The sequence below is a fragment of the Vitis riparia genome, chromosome 15 (genome assembly GCF_004353265.1).
Source record: "Vitis riparia cultivar Riparia Gloire de Montpellier isolate 1030 chromosome 15, EGFV_Vit.rip_1.0, whole genome shotgun sequence".
NCBI lineage: Eukaryota > Viridiplantae > Streptophyta > Magnoliopsida > Vitales > Vitaceae > Vitis > Vitis riparia.
The window spans coordinates 4,910,854-4,929,158 of NC_048445.1; the positions used below are offsets into that span (position 1 = coordinate 4,910,854).

At 39.3% G+C, this 18,305-nt stretch overlaps 1 protein-coding gene across 2 annotated transcripts in view; it reads right to left on the bottom strand.

Annotated features, from left to right (window-relative positions):
- LOC117932175 (BEACH domain-containing protein C2) overlaps positions 1 to 18,305 on the bottom strand; it is a 64,374-nt gene that overhangs the window by 43,154 nt on the left and 2,915 nt on the right. For both annotated transcript variants that reach the window (XM_034853280.1, XM_034853281.1), the window contains exons 3-4: positions 17,500 to 18,287; positions 2,995 to 3,708 (exon numbers count right to left, since the gene is read on the bottom strand). In XM_034853280.1, coding sequence (XP_034709171.1) covers positions 2,995 to 3,708; positions 17,500 to 18,287 — 1,502 coding nt within the window. The remainder of the gene's footprint in view (positions 1 to 2,994; positions 3,709 to 17,499; positions 18,288 to 18,305) is intronic.

Sequence of the window (18,305 nt, forward strand, 5' to 3'; positions counted from 1 at the left end):
GCAACCATTGTTAGCCAACTTAGAAAAAGTCTAAATTGAAACTCCCTTGTGATTTTGAAAAGTAGCGATTGATCCCTGCAATATTTAAAGAGACCCAAATGCTCAACTAACTAGGTTGCTAAGAGATACTTCATCAAGGTTAGGTTTAATACAACCAAAATGAGGAGATCTATAGTAGATGGGAGTCCTCCCTAATCCCCATGAAATAAGAAAACACCCAACTTCCAATTTGTTGATATCAAATAAATTGACATATATGCCTATAAGCTTCTATGATAAATAGAGGCCCGAAATCAAAACTGAAACTTTTTGATATGACTGCTTTTTCTATGAACATTTGCCAACAGATGAAAATTTTTAATTTTCTATCCCCATTCTCTAGCTTGATCATTCTCCATCTTTGCCTACAATAATTTACTCTCCATCTCAGCTAATCACTTGAATTCTCTATCCTCTTATTTCCTTGCTTTCACAAAAGTTTTTTTTTTTTTTTATAGATAAAAGGATGTATATTAAATGAGAAGAGGAAGCACCAAAAACAGTGCCCTCAAAGTATATAGGGAGTATACAAAAACCGCCCAAAGTCGCACTCCAAGGGGGAAAGGAGAGAAACACACCACCTTCCCTTACTTAGAGCCTAACCAATCTAAAAAACTTACAAGAGAAGAAGGGCTTAAAACTATAGACACCCTAACCCAAGACCAAAGATTACATACAAAAGAATATTTCAGTATTTGAAGCGAAAGCTCCTTATTCCCAAAAGCTAACAAATTCATTTCCTTCCAGACAAACCAAAATATACATAAGGGGGTCATTTGCCAAGCCTTTTTACGAGCTTTCCCCACAAACTCTCCATGCCACCCAAGAAGAGTTTCCTTCACTGTACACGAGAGAGTCCAAGCCACACCAAAAACGGAGAAAAGAAGATTCCCTAGTGCAACCACTCAGTTTTAAAAGGGCCCAAGGTGCAACCACTCCCTAGTTATGGCGCTTTGCTTGCCAAGGCATGTGCCTTGTTGGAGAGGTGCACCTCATCTACTTTACTTTTTCTTTTTAAACAATTTTATTCTTGAAAGTTCTAACTATATATTGAAATTTATATAATTTAATTACTTTTTTGTTGAATGCTTCTTTTACATTTTTGGAATTGTAAAGTTTTTATTGATTAGATTAGATTTTGGATCACATTATATAAAATTGATATGTATCTTAGGTCACATTTCGCTTCACTCAGGCAAGTGCCTTGTGTTGCGCCTTACGCCTAAGCTATAGGAGACTTTTGCACCTTAAGTGTGCCTTAGGCCTTTTAAAACTTTGGTATCACTAAAAACTACTTTGTTCCATCATTTGAAATCATCTTAAAAAAATTAGAATTGAAAGGTTTTCTTTGTGGAAGAGTGGTTTTGTTAGAGGATTTCTTTATGGAAAAGGCGATAAATTTCTAAAGGAGGAGGATTGTTTTGACTCACATACCTTTGCTAGTGTGCTCATCTACTGCATGTCTTTGTTTTCTATCCTGGAAAGTTAAATTAAGGCTTAAGAAGCTTCAAAGGGATTTCTTGGGGGAAGTCAGGCCTTTGGAAAGAAAGCTCCAATTAGTGAAGTGGTCTTTTATATGGAGAAGAAAAGGGAGTAAGAAGACTCTCATTGCTGAATAAAGCATTGTTGTGTAGATGGAGTTGGCGGTATGCAACCAAAAGAGGAGTGTTCTAGAGACAAGTGATAAGTAAAAAATATGGAGAGGAAGAAGGGGGATGGAGGTCTTGAAGAGAGAAAAGGGTATGGGGGGTTAGGTTACGGAAGGATATCAAGAAGAATTGGGATACTTCCAATAGCAAAGCATCTTTAATCATGGGAAATGAGAGGAGGATGACATTTTGAAAGGACATGTGGTGTGGGGAGGAGTATTTGTATGTCTCCTTCCCTTCTCTTTTTGTTTTAGCCTAATCACAAGAGGCTTGGGTGACAGATTTGTAACAACAGATAGGGGACAGGTGTAGTTGGAATCTTTGCTTTACTAGAAATCTTAATGATTAGAAGCTTGAAAACATGCATCACTTTTTTGCTAAATTGCAAGGCATGTCAGTGAGTGGAGAGGAGGATAGGGTAATGTACATAGTTTCAAGGAAAGAAACATTCTCAGCAAAGTCGCTTTATGCACTCTTTGAGATGAGGAGCATAACTTCTTTTCCAACAAGGGTCATGTGGAATCCATGGGCTCTATAAGGCGAGTTTCTTCAAATGAGAAGCTTGTTGAAGAAAGGTCTTAACTCTTGATCAACTATAGAAAATGAGGTGAGCACTGGTTAATAGATGTTTCTTATGTAAATCAGATGAGGAGTCAATAGATCATATCCTTCTCTACTGCCACAAGGCAAGAGTTCTTTGGCAATTGTGATTTTCCTTGTTCGAGATTTCTTGGGTTCAAGTGGCCATGGTGAGTGAGACTTTGCTATGGTGGTACGATTCTTTTATTGGTAAAAAACGAAAGAAGGTTAGCACAATCAGTCCTTTTTGCATATTTTGGACTTTGTGGAAAGAGAGAAATCAAAGGTCGTTCAGAATGAAGAAATGCCTATCCAAGGTTTGAAAAACATGTTTCTTAGTAATCTTCTCTTCTGCATAAAGATGTATGTATGTAGGTGATGACTCAATATCTCGATTGGATTTTGAGTGGTTGGGTACTTAGTAAGGGAGGGAGGTATTTTTTGTAATCCCGCCTTGGTTGCTCCTTAGCTCTTTTTTATTGTTTTCTTAGGCGCTCTTTGTATACTTCCGATATACTTTGTTGTGCTCTTGCTTTTTAATGAATTAGTTCTTCACCTATCTTTACCAAAAAAATAAAAAAAAACCAATAACAGAAAAAATATATTTTACCACACCAAAATCCTTGAAAACAATGTTTGCAATATAATATGTGTATATTCCACCAACGTCATTGATAAATAAAGCAACAGTAACAAATGTGATAAAAGAAACAACAGTATCACATACCGATGCTCCCAATAAAGCTGTGTATACATTGCTAGTCATAAGCCTATTTGGGGCTGCTTGAAAAGCCTTCTGCAAAGCAAAAAGTAGAAGGGAAACTTTATCATTGAACATGGTACCACCTCCCTCATGCAACTCATTAACCACAATGTTACTTGTCATATCTGCAGGAGTACTTGAACCAAATTTCAGATGCCCTGAGGACACCAAAGCACCTAAGAGGCCAATGATTCCAACAACAATCCCATCACTCTTGTCAACATTGTAGACATTATTCCTTGCATTATCAGCACTAATCGAAAAACTTATACCACCCAGGTTCTTTAGGAAAGGATTCTCAGACAGAGAAGCCATCCTTTCAATATGAGTGCCTGTGGAAACAAAAAGTTTCCTTCCGCCAATACTGATGGATTCAGGTTCGCAATCAATTTCATATGATACTCGTTCCTTTTCCTCTAAAGAAGCTTCATTATCACCCTGATTTACTTCTGAAACCCCGCAAAAACTATCCAGTTCAGATTCCTGAACTGGTGGACTTTCAGCATTCTTGATTGGAGATTCCAGGACACTACGGTCGCCAGCTTTTACTTCCCGTTGCAGCAGGACAAGAAGTGTTTCTATCCCACCACTTGATATAAATGCGTCTGCAAATGTGTGAGCTCTAGATGTATTTGGCTGTACCACCAACCTGTATATGAGGTGCAACACCCTGGCAACCTGGAAGAAGATATCAGATGAAGAGAACTCATAATAAAATAGCCAACTTATGGCTCAATATACAATGACCTCGAGTATGTACCAGGGAATTCTCCAATTTCAAAATGAGAAGGTATATAAATACAATGGTTAAGAAGAATATAGACTCATGCCGCAATGACCTCAACTATGTGCCTAGGAATTCTCCAATTTCAAGATGAGAAGGTATGTAAACACAATGATTAAGAAGAAACAAGGCTCATTTTTTTTTTATAAGTAAGAAGAAACAAGGTTCATGCTACAAATATAAACGCGTACATGCATACTTATCAAAAAAAATAAACATGCATACATGCATATATACATACACTTTAGTGTATTCACTCTTTACTACAATAATTGGTAATCTCCAAACATATCGCTGTTTTAAAAAGACAAACCATTTAGGTAATTAGCCATGTGATGCAAGGATGAATGGATATTATGTTCTGAATATCCTTCTTAGTGGTAGTCTACCATGGCCATGTTGACCTTTTATCCAACAACTTCAAAGATAAGCATTTGAGAAAGTGGATTATTGGCTTTCAACTAGTTAAGTCTTCTTCCATCCCTGAACAAACAGGTTTACTATTTTAACCCCAAGTTTTGACTTAGTTCTAGAAACACATTTTTTTTTTTTTGATAGGTAAACATAGCAAATATATTAAAAACGCTTGGAAAAGGCGCACAAAGTACACATGAAATATACAAGTAGTAGTCAAATACAAGCAAAAGGAAAGAGAAACCATAAACCATAAACCAATACAAAAAACTTCACCCCAAAAGCCTAGAAAGACATAGAGACCCCAGGCTTATCAAAACCTTGGGTAAATACAAACCAAATCTACCCACTACTGCCACTTCCACTCTTCCTTGCACTTCCTGAAACCACCACCTTCTGCCCCCTTAGGAATTACAAAATAAGCCCACAACCCCAGAACCTAACCTTAAGACAAAGTGAAACAACTCCAGCCCCTCTCCTCTTCTAAAAGCTTCCTATTTCTGAGGAAAGTCAAACACCTAGTTCTACATACATATGAAAGGCTTTTTTTTTAGAAAAAAAAAAAAAAGGTGAACATATTAAATAAGACTGAAATAGATGGTACTCCATATAAAAGTATCAGTGGGTGGTTGATGCAGTGGGTCATACATGATTCCAAACTTTGATGATAACTCAAAGAAGAATTCCACAATAGTAGTGAGCTTCTCTCAAAAACTTCAATACTCCACTTGGTTTGAAAAATCTAGGAAACAGAATTATTTCCTTTTTTTAATAGGCAAACAGCAAATATATTAATAGCACCTAGCAAACAGGCCCACTAAATCTAGGAAATGGAAATAGAATACCTGGGGTTATAAATTTCAAGAATTGGTACCCCAGGAACCCATTGATCTCATTCTAATGTTTGGAAACCATAGGAATCTGATTAGAAAGTTAGTTCTATTGCTACTTTTATGTTTAGTTAGTATAAAATTAAATCATATTAATTTTTAATAATGAACAAGGAATTTAATATTTTCACATTTTCAAGAAGAAAATAATTAAATTTTAAATTTTTTATTTAATATATTTCACATTTTTGAGAAGAAAATAATTAAATTTTGAAATTTTTTTATTAACTCTACAATTTTTAACTACCTCTATTTTGAGCCATCAAATATAATTAAAAGGCTTTTAAGTTCGAAAATATTTATTTAAAAAAAAAAACTCTTAAATGTATAATCATTTTCAAATGTTTATTCAATGATGACATATAAAAAACTAGGAATTAAATTAATAAATAAAGGGAAAAGAAAAGCGATCTTCAAGATATTGGATTTGGGACATAATTAAAAAAATTTATTTTCAAAATAAGTTTTAAGGGTATGTTGGTAATTATTAGTTACTACATGCTTGTTTGGTAATTGTTTTCAAGAACAATTTTGTGTTTTCCATAAAAATAAAAATAAAAAAGCATGTTTGGCAACTAAAAACCGTTTTTTGTTTCTTGTTCTTAAAGTATTTTCACAGAACATGTTTTAATAGTTTTCTGTTATTTTCACTTGTTTTCTGAATATTGTTTTTAAAAAAAATTATACAAACATGTAGAATGATTAAAAATAAAACACTAAACATAAAAATATTAAAAATAGATTAAAAACATTTTAGGTTTTCATACAGACTTTTGTTCTATAAAACATCAAAGAATAGTTTTCAAAAACTGATTTTCAGAAATGTTTTCGAAAGCGATTACCAAACAGACCCTACAATTCTAATTCCAGGTTAGGGTAATGGATATTCACCATCTCACTTGGAATTTTGTATCCCACATTTTTTGGGTCATTCAATGACATAGGAACTCAACTTCAGGTTGATATATGCAAACAAATGCAAGAATGCTGGAAATGGGAACTGAATTCACAATTTCAGGATCTTTCATATCTAAATTAGTTTGGAAAACAGTTGAGGAGTGACTTCACAAAAGGACGTGCTTCATGGAAAAAGAAATCTCGCTAGGAAGGACAAACCGTGCTCATTAAAAGTACTGTTTCTAGCCTCCTCATTTATCTCATGTCTGCTTTTTGTCATGCCAATATCAACTCAACCAAGGTTAGGAAAGACTCGAAGAGATTTTTATAGGGACTAGGAAAGTTCTGAGGAATTTGCATTTTTTAGACGGACAATCGTATGTTCTATAAAGGAGTACAGAGGTTTGAATATTTGGAATTTACTAATTTTGAACAAGGCTTTGTTAGGTAAGTGGACTTTGAGGTTTGCTATGGGTAGAAATAAGCTATGGCGGAAGGGCATATGGGGAAGCATGGGGATAAAGATGGGTGTTTGGTGCTCTATGGTGGGAAGAGTCAATACCCTCAAGTCTTTCCAAAGCTATTTGAATGCGAAAGGTTTTTTTTATCCTTGGAACTAGGCTTTGGAATAATATTTGGTGTGAGGACTTTACACTTACTATTGTTTCCAAACTTTTTAGCCATCTTTAAACAAAGGTACCCTAGTGACGGATTATTTGTATGTGGAAGGTAGTTGTAGCCACTGGACTCTTAAGGTTCATCAGGGGGTTTATGATTAGCAATTGGAAATAGTAGAATCCTCTTTCACTTGTATTCAAATGTAATTGTGCATGAAGAAAAGGAGGATAACTTAGCTTAGAAGTATGCTAAAGATGGAAAATTATTTGTGAAATTATTCTATAAGATTTTGAATATGAATTGTAATACTTGTTTCCATATAGAAGGGTTTGAGGTAATGCCTACCACAAAGTTGGTTTCTTTGTGTGGTAAGCAATTTGGGAAAACATATTTACTTTGGAAACAGCTTATGCAAAAGGGAAGAATTTCGGCCAATTAGTGTTGTTTGTTCCAGCAGTAAGAAGAATCAGCCAACCACTCCTATTCCTAAATTGCACCCTTATTCCTAGATTTAGCTAAACAAAAGAAAGGAGAAGAGAGAGGAATCTCAAATTCCTTTCTATGCTTTATCATATAAAATATAAAGGAAATGAGATATAATGAAGATTATTTAAAACCTTATGGATTCTAAACTCTCCATGCTCTATGTCAAAGAGGAAAAGAATTAGGGACTGATTGGAGAAAAAAAAAAAATTAAGCCCTTAAGATTGTGTTTGGGTCTGTTCTCAAAACAGTTTTTTATTTTTGAAAACAAAAAAGACATAAAAACACGCTTGGTTATCAATTGTTCCCAAAACAGATTTTTAAGAATTGTTTTTAAAACAGACTATTTTTTTATAACATATTTTAGCCATTTTCACTTGTTTTATAGGGGATTGTTTTAAAATATAATTGTACAAATATGGAGAATGATTGAAAATAACCTATTATAGATAAAAGCTATTTCAAACCTTGTGGTTGGGAGACGATGAGAGAGAGAGAGGGTGAGAGCGAGGGGGAGGGCAACGACGATGAGACGAAATCTAACAAGAAAAGGCAGAAGTTCGGGGTGGAATCGAAAATCTTTGAAGTAGAGGTGGAGAAGAGAAGGGGTAAAACCCTACTCTTCATTGTGGAAAGCAAAAAAGGGGTTTCCTCTTGGGTTAGATTGGGGCCGGCAAGTGTCGGAACGTTTCTGGAAGGGCTGGACCAGTGTATAAAGGATGGGAAAAACGACAGATGGGAGAAGGGATGGAAGGAAAAGGGGAGAAGGTATTCCATGGTGCGGGAAGTGAACAAGGCGGGAAGCTTTATTAGGCTAGGAGTCGTAGACGAGGAGGAGAAAAGGTTCAGTATCTGCATCCCGAGAGGAAGAGGGGGAAGAGAGGGGTGGACAGTTATGGCGAAAGTGGTGCGGAACTTGTATTCAAGAATCGACAAAGGGGAGGCAAAAAGGGACGAGCCAATCTCTGAAAGAATGCCTCCTGGAAAGGTGGAGAGAGGGGGAGGAAGGAATAGCAGTGGGATTAGGGTGGAGATTAAGGGAGTGGATATCTGCAGAAATGTGGATCGATTGGGACATTGCTTGATTGGAAAATGGAATCATAAAGTAGCAGGAGGAGGGGACTTGGAGAGGATGGGGTGGCTAATGGCGAGCGTTTGGGGGTTAAAAGGGAAATTAGGGATGGCTTGGTTGAACGAGGGTCAGGCCCTTTTGGAGTTTGAGAAGGCGGCAGAAGCTAGGAAAACCTTCGTCAGTGGAGCCAGACTGGTGGGGGGGATTCACGTTGATCTGAAGCTGTGGAGCCCGTGCTATGGGTGTTTGGAAGAAGGGGACTTAGAAGAGGAAGTATGGATGAGGATAAAAGGTTTGCCGTTGTCACTATGGGTACCTAATATCTTGCGAAGAGTGGGAGATGAGTGCGGGGGCTTTATAGCCATGGACGACTCGACGGAGAAAATGGAAGATCTCCGGTGGGCGAGGATTCTGGTGAAGGTGAAGAGAGGCGAGTTGCCAAGCTTGCTAGAGATTGGAGTTGAAGAAAACACATATCAACTTCCGATGTGGTGGGAAGTTATGCCACTGATCAGAAAGAAGACGAAGGAGTGTCGGAAAGCAAACGGATGCGAGGAAGGGGACAACAGAGACTCACGCGCTGGCCGGAGCGTGGAGGAGAGGGGCAGCGCTGGTCTCGAGGCTCTGCCACAGTCAGACGAAGGGATGGTAAGGCAGCCGGACGGGACGGGCAGGGTCTTGTGGTGGGCAGGATCCAGTTCGGGTCGGTGCTTCGGGTGTCAGAGGATGGGGCGGATGATGGGTCGAATCCGAATGGGTTTAATGAACCCATTGTGGGCCTTAGGAGGGATGGGAGGCCTAGCCCACTTTCAATACCTGGTTCAAAAGCAGGTTGTAGAGGTGGGCTTGGACCGACGGGCAAAGCGCAAGGCCCAAAAGGAAAGGAGAAAGTTGTAGAGGAAATCCTTGGGCCGCGATCTGGGTTTTCCATGGAACAAAGAGAGTGCAGTGGGCCGTCTTCGAGTGGGCTACAGAAGAAAGGGGCTCAGCGAGATGGGCCTCCAGGAAAGAAGAAAACAGGCCTGAAGGTGAGCAGTCCAAATTTAGACCCGGTGGAGGCCTTGGCTCAATCTGGGCCATTCGGTGAAGCCAGCTTCGAGTTAGATTTTCTAAGAGTAAGGGTGATGGAAACGAAGATCGATCAGAAGGCAAATCCCATCGAGGTACTGGCAGATAGTGCCCTCCAGAATGAAGCTCTGAGGTATGAGGCCTTATCATCTTTAGGGGGTTTGGGGGTCTCCGGCAATTCTTCTTCTTCTTCTTTGTTTTCTCTTGGTCGGACTCCAGAGGGGGAGTTCTTTGATCATTCTGGGAAAGTTAGGGAGACTTGCCAAAATGGCAGTGAATCTCAAAGGCAAGGTGCAACTGGCACCAGGGTGATTGGAAGTGCTTGTTGGGATTTGGTTGAATTCAAAGGCCCCTTGGCATCGGCAAGGGAACAGGAGGGGGGGTCTTCTCAGTATGAGACTCAAGAAGTTAGGGGGGATGAGGATTTAGATTGGCAAGAAAGTAGCCTTGTGCGATTTAGCCAATTCCTGGGTTTTTCGACTGATGGCCTGGAAAAGGAGATTTTAAATTTCCTGACTAAAATCAGGAAAAGAAGGGAAAAGATTTATAGTAAAGGATTATTGGAAAAATCGAGGTTTGAAAGAGAGCTGAAGAGGTTGGAATGCTCAGTGAATTATGAGGGGGATGGCAAAAAGAAGGGCCCTAGTCAGGGTAAAGGGGTGCAGATGGTGGTTGATTAATGAATCTCAAATTGTTAAGTTGGAATGTGAGGGGGGTGAACGAAAGTATGAAAAGGAAGGTTATTAAATCGGTTCTTAGGAAGCAGAAGGTGGATCTCTTTTGTATTCAGGAGACAAAAATCCAGAATATGACTGATAGGGTGGTGAGAAGTTTAGGGACGGGTAGATTTTTAGATTGGAAGCTTCTGAATGCGTGTGGTTCGGCGGGGGGTATCCTGGTCTGTTGGGACAAAAGAGCTCTGGAGCTGATGGAGTGGGAGGTGGGTCAGTTCTCCTTATCCTGCAGATTCAGGACAATGGAGAATGGGGTGATTTGGGCTTTTACGGGGGTTTATGGCCGTTCACTAGGCTTGAAAGGGAGTGGCTGTGGGAAGAAGTAGGGGCAATCAGAGGAATTTGGGAGGGGCCTTGGTGTATTGGTGGTGATTTCAACATTACCATGGCTCAAGGAGAAAGGAGCAGGCAAGGGAGAACAACTTCAGCTATGAGGAGGTTTGCAGAAGTTGTTGATGATCTAGGCCTTGTGGACCTTCAGCTGCAAGGGGGTGTCTTCACATGGACTGGGGGCCTGAATAGTATGTCAAGGGCTCGGCTAGATAGATTTCTGGTCTCTCCCTGCTGGCTTGATCAGTTTAGTAGGGTGAGCCAGCGGAGGCTCCCCAGGCCGATTTCGGACCACTTTCCAGTGTTACTTGAGGGGGGTAGCTGGAGGAGAGGGCCTGCCCCCTTCAGATTCGAAAATATGTGGTTCAAAGTCGAGGGGTTTAAGGATTTAATCCAGAGTTGGTGGCGGGGAATAGAGGTCAGTGGCAGTGCCAGTTTTAGACTGTCGGCAAAACTGAAGGATCTGAAGCAGAAACTTAAAGTTTGGAATAGGGAGGAGTTTGGTAATCTGGAAAGTAATAAGGAGGCCGCGATTCAGCAAGTGGAGTATTGGGACAGAGTGGAGGATGAAAGAAGCTTGTCAATGGAGGAATTAGCTTGTAAGAAGAAAGCCAAGGAGGATTATGCCAAGTGGGTTGACCTGGAAGAAACTCACTGGAGGCAGGTGTCTAGGGAGTTTTGGTTGAAGGCAGGTGATAGGAATACGAGATTTTTTCACCGAATGGCGTCTGCCCATAGGAGGGTTAATCATATGGACAGAATTAAAATTAATGGGATTAGATTGACAGAGGAGCGGGAAATCAGAGAGGGGATAGCAAATGCCTTTAAGCAGCAATTTGCTGAAAGTTCGGGGTGGAAGGCGGACATTGGTAACCTCCCTTTTAATCAAATTTGTGTGCAAGAGGCAGAAATGCTGGAGGTCCCCTTTACTGAAGGTGAAGTCCAGTCAGCCCTGATGGAAATGAATGGGGATAAAGCCCTAGGTCCTGATGGGTTCTCTATTTTCTTTTGGCAATGCTGTTGGGATTTCGTCAAGGAGGAAATAATGGAGATGTTTAAGGAGTTCCATGACCAGAATACGTTCCTCAAGAGTATTAACAATACTTTTCTGGTGCTGATTCCTAAGAAAGGAGGAGCAGAAGATTTAGGAGATTTCAGGCCCATCAGCCTTTTGGGGGGTCTTTATAAGCTGCTGGCAAAGGTGTTGGCCAACAGGCTTAAGAAAGTTATAGATAAAGTCGTATCCCAAGATCAGAACGCGTTTGTTACGGGAAGGCAGATTCTTGGCGCATCTTTAATAGCAAATGAAGTGATCGACAACTGGAAAAAGAAGGGGGACAAGGGGGTTATCTGCAAGCTAGACATAGAGAAGGCCTACGATAGCATTAATTGGCAATTCCTCCTGAAAGTCATGGAAAAAATGGGATTTGGCGCTAAGTGGCTGAGGTGGATGTGGTGGTGTATTTCCACAGCCAAATTTTCAGTTATGGTGAATGGATCGCCAGCTGGCTTCTTCTCGAGTGCTAAAGGGTTGAGGCAGGGGACCCCTTGTCCCCTTACCTTTTTGTTATGGGGATGGAAGTTCTAAGCGTCCTTATTAGAAGGGCCATGGAGGGGGGCTTCATCTCAGGGTGCAAAATTCAGTGTGATAGAGGGCGGGCTGTCCACATCGCTCATCTGCTTTTCGCTGATGACACTATTGTCTTTTGTGAGGCAAAAAAGGAATACTTAACGAATCTAAATTGGATTTTGTTTTGATTTGAAGCCGCGTCTGGATTAAGAATTAATTTGGCTAAAAGCGAGATTATACCTGTAGGGGAGGTGCAGAGGTTAGAGGAGTTAGCTGTGGAGTTAGGGTGCAGGGTGGGGCAGCTTCCGTCCGTGTATTTGGGGTTGCCTCTAGGGGTGCCTAACAAGGCTGTATATGGATGGGATGGGGTTGAAGAGAAAATGAGAAGGAGACTTGCTCTTTGGAAGAGCCAATATATATCAAAAGGTGGGAGAATCACCCTAATTAAAAGCTCAATGGGTAGCATGTCAATGTATCAGATGTCGCTTTTTCGCATGCCCATTTCTGTGGCAAAAAGGTTAGAAAGACTGCAAAGAGATTTCTTATGGGGGGGGGGATCCACGGAGAGGAAAGCTCATCTGGTTAAATGGGATGTAGTGTGTGGGGATAAGAAGAATGGGGGGTTGGGAATTAGGAAGTTTACTATCATGAACAAAGCGCTTCTTGGCAAGTGGACTTGGAGATTTGCTTCGGTTAAGGAAGCTCTTTGGAAGCAAATGCTGGTGGCTAAGTATGGTCAGGAGGAGAATGGCTGGAGGACCAAAAAGGTTGTGGGTGCGTGTGGTGTGGGGGTGTGGAAGGAGATTCTAAAGGAAGCTGGTTGGTGCTGGGATAAAATGGGGTTCAAAGTGGGAAAGGGGAATAAAATTAGTTTCTGGACTGATGTGTGGTGCGGGGATGCAGCGCTGTCACAAAGATTCCAGCACCTCTACAGCATGGCAGCCAACAGAATGGTGAAGGTTGGAGATCTGTGGGACCAGAATGTTGGGGAAGGAGGCTGGAATTTGTGTTTTATAAGGGATTTTAATGATTGGGAGGTGGAGTTGGTGGGTGAGCTGCTCCAAGCGTTGAGAGGAATCAGGATAACTTGGGAGGATGACACGGTCTTTTGGAAGGGAGGGGGAAATGGGCAGTTTAGAGTGAAGGATGCGTACAGCTGGTTGGACAGGTCTATGGATGTCAACTTTCCAAAAAATAAGATTTGGATGGGAAGGGTTCCAACTAAAATCATGTTCTTTGCGTGGGAAGCGACTTGGGGAAAGATATTGACTCTTGATAGGCTCCAAAAAAGAGGATGGCAGCTCCCGAATAGGTGTTTTTTGTGTGCTTGCGAAGCGGAAAGTGTGGATCACTTACTTATACATTGTATAGTGGCTAGAGTTCTTTGGGACTTTGTGTTGGGTTTAGTTGGGGTCAAGTGGGTGTTCCCTAATACTGTAAAGGAGGTTTTATTTAGTTGGGGGGGGATTTATGTGGGGAAAAAAAGGAAAAAATTCTGGAATGCTATTCCGTTATTCATTTTTTGGATGGTGTGGAAGGAAAGGAATAGATTAGCCTTTAGGGGGGGGGGGGACTTAGCAATTCAGAGGTTTAAATATTCTTTTGTATGTAATTTGTGGGGATGGGCTAAATTGTACATGGAAGAGGAGCCGCTCTCCCTTTTAGATTTCCTGGAGTGGTTGGCCTCCAGTTGAGGGGCGGTTTGTTTTTTTGGTTTTTTGCTTGTTTTTGGGCCTTGTTGCCTGGTATACGCCCTGTATACGTTGGGGTTTTTTAACCTCTTTAATGAATTGTGTTTGCTTATCAAAAAAAAAAAAAGTTATTTTTAAGAAATATTTAAAAATACAAAAACAAGTTGAGAACGTTCCAAATTTCCAAACAGACTTTTGTTCTAGAAAACATCAGTGAACTTCTTATGAAAATTGTTCTAAAAAACTATTGTTTATTTTCAAAAAAGTTCCCAAACAGACCCTCATTTCTTCATTTTTCTTTTCTTTTTGAGAACATGTCTTAGTTGTTTTCCCTTGTTTTCTAGGGAGTTTTAAAAAAATAAGTTACAAATATGGAGAATGATTGAAAATAATGGATTATAGATAAAAGTTATTTTTAAGAAATATTTGAAAACACAGAAAATAGGTTAAGAACACTCCAAATTCTAAACAAACTTTTGTTCTAGAAAACATCAAATAACTTTTTTTGAAAATTGTTCTCAAAAACTACTTCTTGAGAATTATTCTCTTTTTTATTTATCAGTAAATGAGAATAGTATTAAAAAGCACAAAAAATGATGCACCAAAGTACACAAGATGTATACAACGGCTGCCAAAAAGCACCAAAAAAAAAAAAAAAAAAAAAAAAAAACTAAGACCTACTCCCTCCCTTAAACCAACCCCAACCAATCAATGAAATCAACTATAAACATCAATCTTTCACCTATAAACAATTTGGTCCCAGTTAACAAGTTACACAAAAACAAGAATTTCAACCTTTAGATAGTGAGTTCCACATTCTCAAAAGATCTTCTATTTCTCTCTTTTTAAATTGTTCAGAAGAGGCATAAAGGTGTTGCCCTCCAAACTTTTTCCCGCTTTCTTCCAACAAAGGAACCATGCCAACCTAAAGGAATCTCTCTAATAATGGACTGCATCACCCAATAAACCCTAGAAAGAGAGAACAATAGCGCTCCCACAACACCCTAGTCTTGCCACAATGCAAAAGGATGCAGTCAATTGACTCCTCATGTGCATGACAAAGGAAACATCGATTAGCCAAAGACCACTCCTCCTTTAAAGCTGGTCAAGAGTCAAAACTTTCCCTCAAGTCACTTCCTACACAAAAAAAAACTCACCTTAGGTGGAACCCACACATTCCACACAACACCTGCTGGGAACTGCACTACACTTCTTGTCTCTAGGCTAGCATAAAGTGATTTAGCAGAGAAAATCTCACTCTTCGTTTCAACCCAACACACCTTATCTTCTCTACCCTCAACTACCACTTTATCTTGAAGTCTTGCCAAAAAGCATTCCACAATAACAATTTCCCAATCATTAAGAGGCCTTAGGAAGTTAGGATTCCAAACACCCCCCTCATTAGAATGTTACCACAACTTCACCACTCGAGCTTTTTTAGAGCTAGTTAGAGCAAATAAGGAGGGAAAAGAAACATTTAACGACTCATCATTTATCTTTCCAAAACTTTATCCTTTTCCCATTGCCCACCGAAAAGGACAATCTAGAACTAACTAAATCCTACAACTTCCTTATGGCCTACCATAACCCAACGCCATAATTGTCTCTCGCTTTCTTAGAGCACCAACCCCTTTGCACTTCCCCATATTTACCACAAATGATTTGTCTCCAAAAGGCCTCCCTTTCTAAAGCAGAACATCAATTCCACTTTCCAAAGGAGGGCCTTGTTAAGTGAGTGAAGGTGCCTAACGCCCAAGCCGCCCTTCCTTCTGTCAAAGCAAACGATAAGACTCACTTTCTAAGGTCCCACCCCCCTAAAGAAAGTCCTTTTGAATTTTTTCCAACATTAACCACACAATCCTCAACATCCAGAAAAGAGATAAAAAGTAGATTGACAAATTAGATAACATATTTCTAATCAACGTTAGTCTTCCCCCTTTGGAAATATATTGTCTTTTCCACATGTCAATATTTTATAAAATCTTTCTTCCACCACATCCCAAGCCACCAACAAATTATGAGGGGCGCCTAGCGGGAGCCCCATACAAGTGGTCAGTAGCATTCCCACTTTACAGCCTATTACAAGAGCCAACTCCTTTAAGTCCTCCAATCTCCCAACCGAAATGAGCTCACTCTTGGTTAAATTAATTTTCAAACCCGAAATAACTTCACACCACATAAACAACTAACTTAAGCAAGTCAATTGGGTATGAGAGGCCTCACAAAACACCAAAGTATCATCTGCAAACAACAAATGCGTAACCTCCAAACCCTCTCCACCTCTACCATTCACTTTTAAACCAGTTAAAAAGTCGCCCTCCCTTGCCCTTCTAAGGAGACAGCTAAGCGCCTCCATAGCAAGCACAAACAAATATGGAGAAAGTGGATCCCCCTGCCTTAATCCCCTAGAGTTTTGTAAAAACCCCAAAAGGGTTCCATTCACTATCACCAAGAAACTTGGAGAAGAAATGCACCAACTAATCCACCTCTGGCCAAAACCCATTTTTTCCAAAACCGCAAGTAAAAAGTCCCAATTGACATGATCATACACCTTCTCAATATCAATTGACATGATCATATGCCTTTTTGAGAACTATTTTCAAAAACAACTTTTTAGGAACCATTTTCAAAAACATTCCCATGCAAACCCTTATTTCTTTATTTTTCTTTATTTTTTATTTCCTTTCCACTCACATTTTACGATTCAAACAAAGCCTAAGTGTAAGGATTAAATTAATATATAATTATTTCCTAATAAGGAACTGAGGAGCCCTAAACTCTTGAGCTCAAACTATATAATATAATTCAACAAGAATAATGCTTGTTAACAACTCAAGATTGGGCACTAGCTAGACTTGTACAATTTTCAAGAAGAGAAAGATATAAGAGTGGCAAGAAATAACGTTAGAAACATCCTTTAAAGACTTGCGCGGGAAGGGGAAAGGTCGGTTCCAATGTTTAAGCTTTAATTTAGGACCCTGATGATGATTTAAGTTCCTCTTGGAAACTTCAATAGACAGTTTAGGATAACTTGAGTGGTTTGTTAAATTTATATTTTACTTTATTAAGTTTCTATTTTAGTTAGTGGTTTGCTTTTGTCAAGTTTTCATTTCTTTTAGTCCTCTTGACATGTTAGGAAAGTTTCTATTCTTTTTGGTTTCTAAATAATATTTTTAGAAAAATTAGTATGCTTTGTGGCTTTCCACCCCTTGATATATTTGCGCTCATTTATCAAAAAAAAATAATAATATTTTTATCCTATGTCTTTTCTATTCTTGTAAAAAAAAAATTAGTAAAATCATCCTATATGAATAGTCATAAGAATTTATAAACACATATGTAGTATTTAAAATAGGGAATCAAAATTTTAATAAAAGTGTTTGACATTGGTTATGCTTCCTTTGAGGGTGTGACTGTTTTGTTCCTAAGTGGGACTATTTAAGAAAACCTGTGTGTGATCAACCAAGAACCTTAGTGCAATTGCCAAGGATTTTTTTGTATTTTTTCTTCTTTTCGGCCATCTTTAGCTTTATATCTTATTCTATAAACTTCAATAGTCTATAATATCTAAAGATTTTGCATCAAGGTGTTGAAGCCCTTAAGACTCATTTAAACGAGGAAGGAATTAAAAATATTTTTTAAAATCTTCAGAAAATTAAGGCAGTGAGAAATATATTCTCATGGCGATATAAGCAAATATCTAAAAGCACCTATGAATGAATGTTCATGTGTACCATCCCAAAGAAATGATTCCATTAAAAGATAAAAGTTTACATATAAAAAAGACCATTTTAATAATAACAAAAAAAAAATGCTAGTCTGCACATGCTCAACTTAAAATCATTCATGTGATAAATTAGCATGCAGTTATCTATAATTAATAATGCATAGCAAAGATAAATTTATTAAGTATTTTACCTGATTGGGCTGTGGGCAGTCAACCATGAACCGAAGTAATCGGCGAACATCTTCCACAGCCAATGACGGAGCTGCTGCTAGAACTAGGAGTTCGATTACCACTAAGAGTTCATCAACCAAAGCATTCACTTCTCCAACAGGACGTGTTGCCTCATCTAGAGAAAATGTACTCACAGAGTCCTTTTCACGAATGGTCCAGTAGCATCTCCTGCAGCCATCAAGAAGCATCTGGATGGCATTAGCATCCCGCATTACTAATGACTCTGTAAAAACCATATCTGCAAGTGAGGATAGAAGCTTCTTTTGCAGTCCATAGTTGCATAAGCTCCAAATTTTCAGATCCAATAGAAGCATGCTAAAAAAATTCACTTTCAGAGCATGGTTACTTTTCTGAGACTGACAAAGAGACACAATTGCTGCAACGAGTTCCTCATCTCCTACTCCCTCACGCTTTCCAATTTCAAGTGAGGACAATGTTTGTAAAAGATAGTCTAAGATTCGTGCCAAAATCTCAGGCCCTCTTGTACAACACAATTCTTCATTGTTTCTAGGGTGTTGAATAGCCACAGATATAATTCTAAATATTGGAGCAGCAAGAGCAGCTGTTGCAGCAGACAAAGGAGGACTCCCTTGTTGAGGTTCCAAGGTATCTTTATGCACGTTGCATACTGCCAGTGGCAGTAAAGACATGGGCCCTCCATATGACAAGGCCCACAGAGCCTCCGTCGGGCGCATTCTTGTAGCAACATGTACTTGCCCAAGAACCTCCGCAGGTCTTCTGAGTATACCTAAAACATTAAAAAATG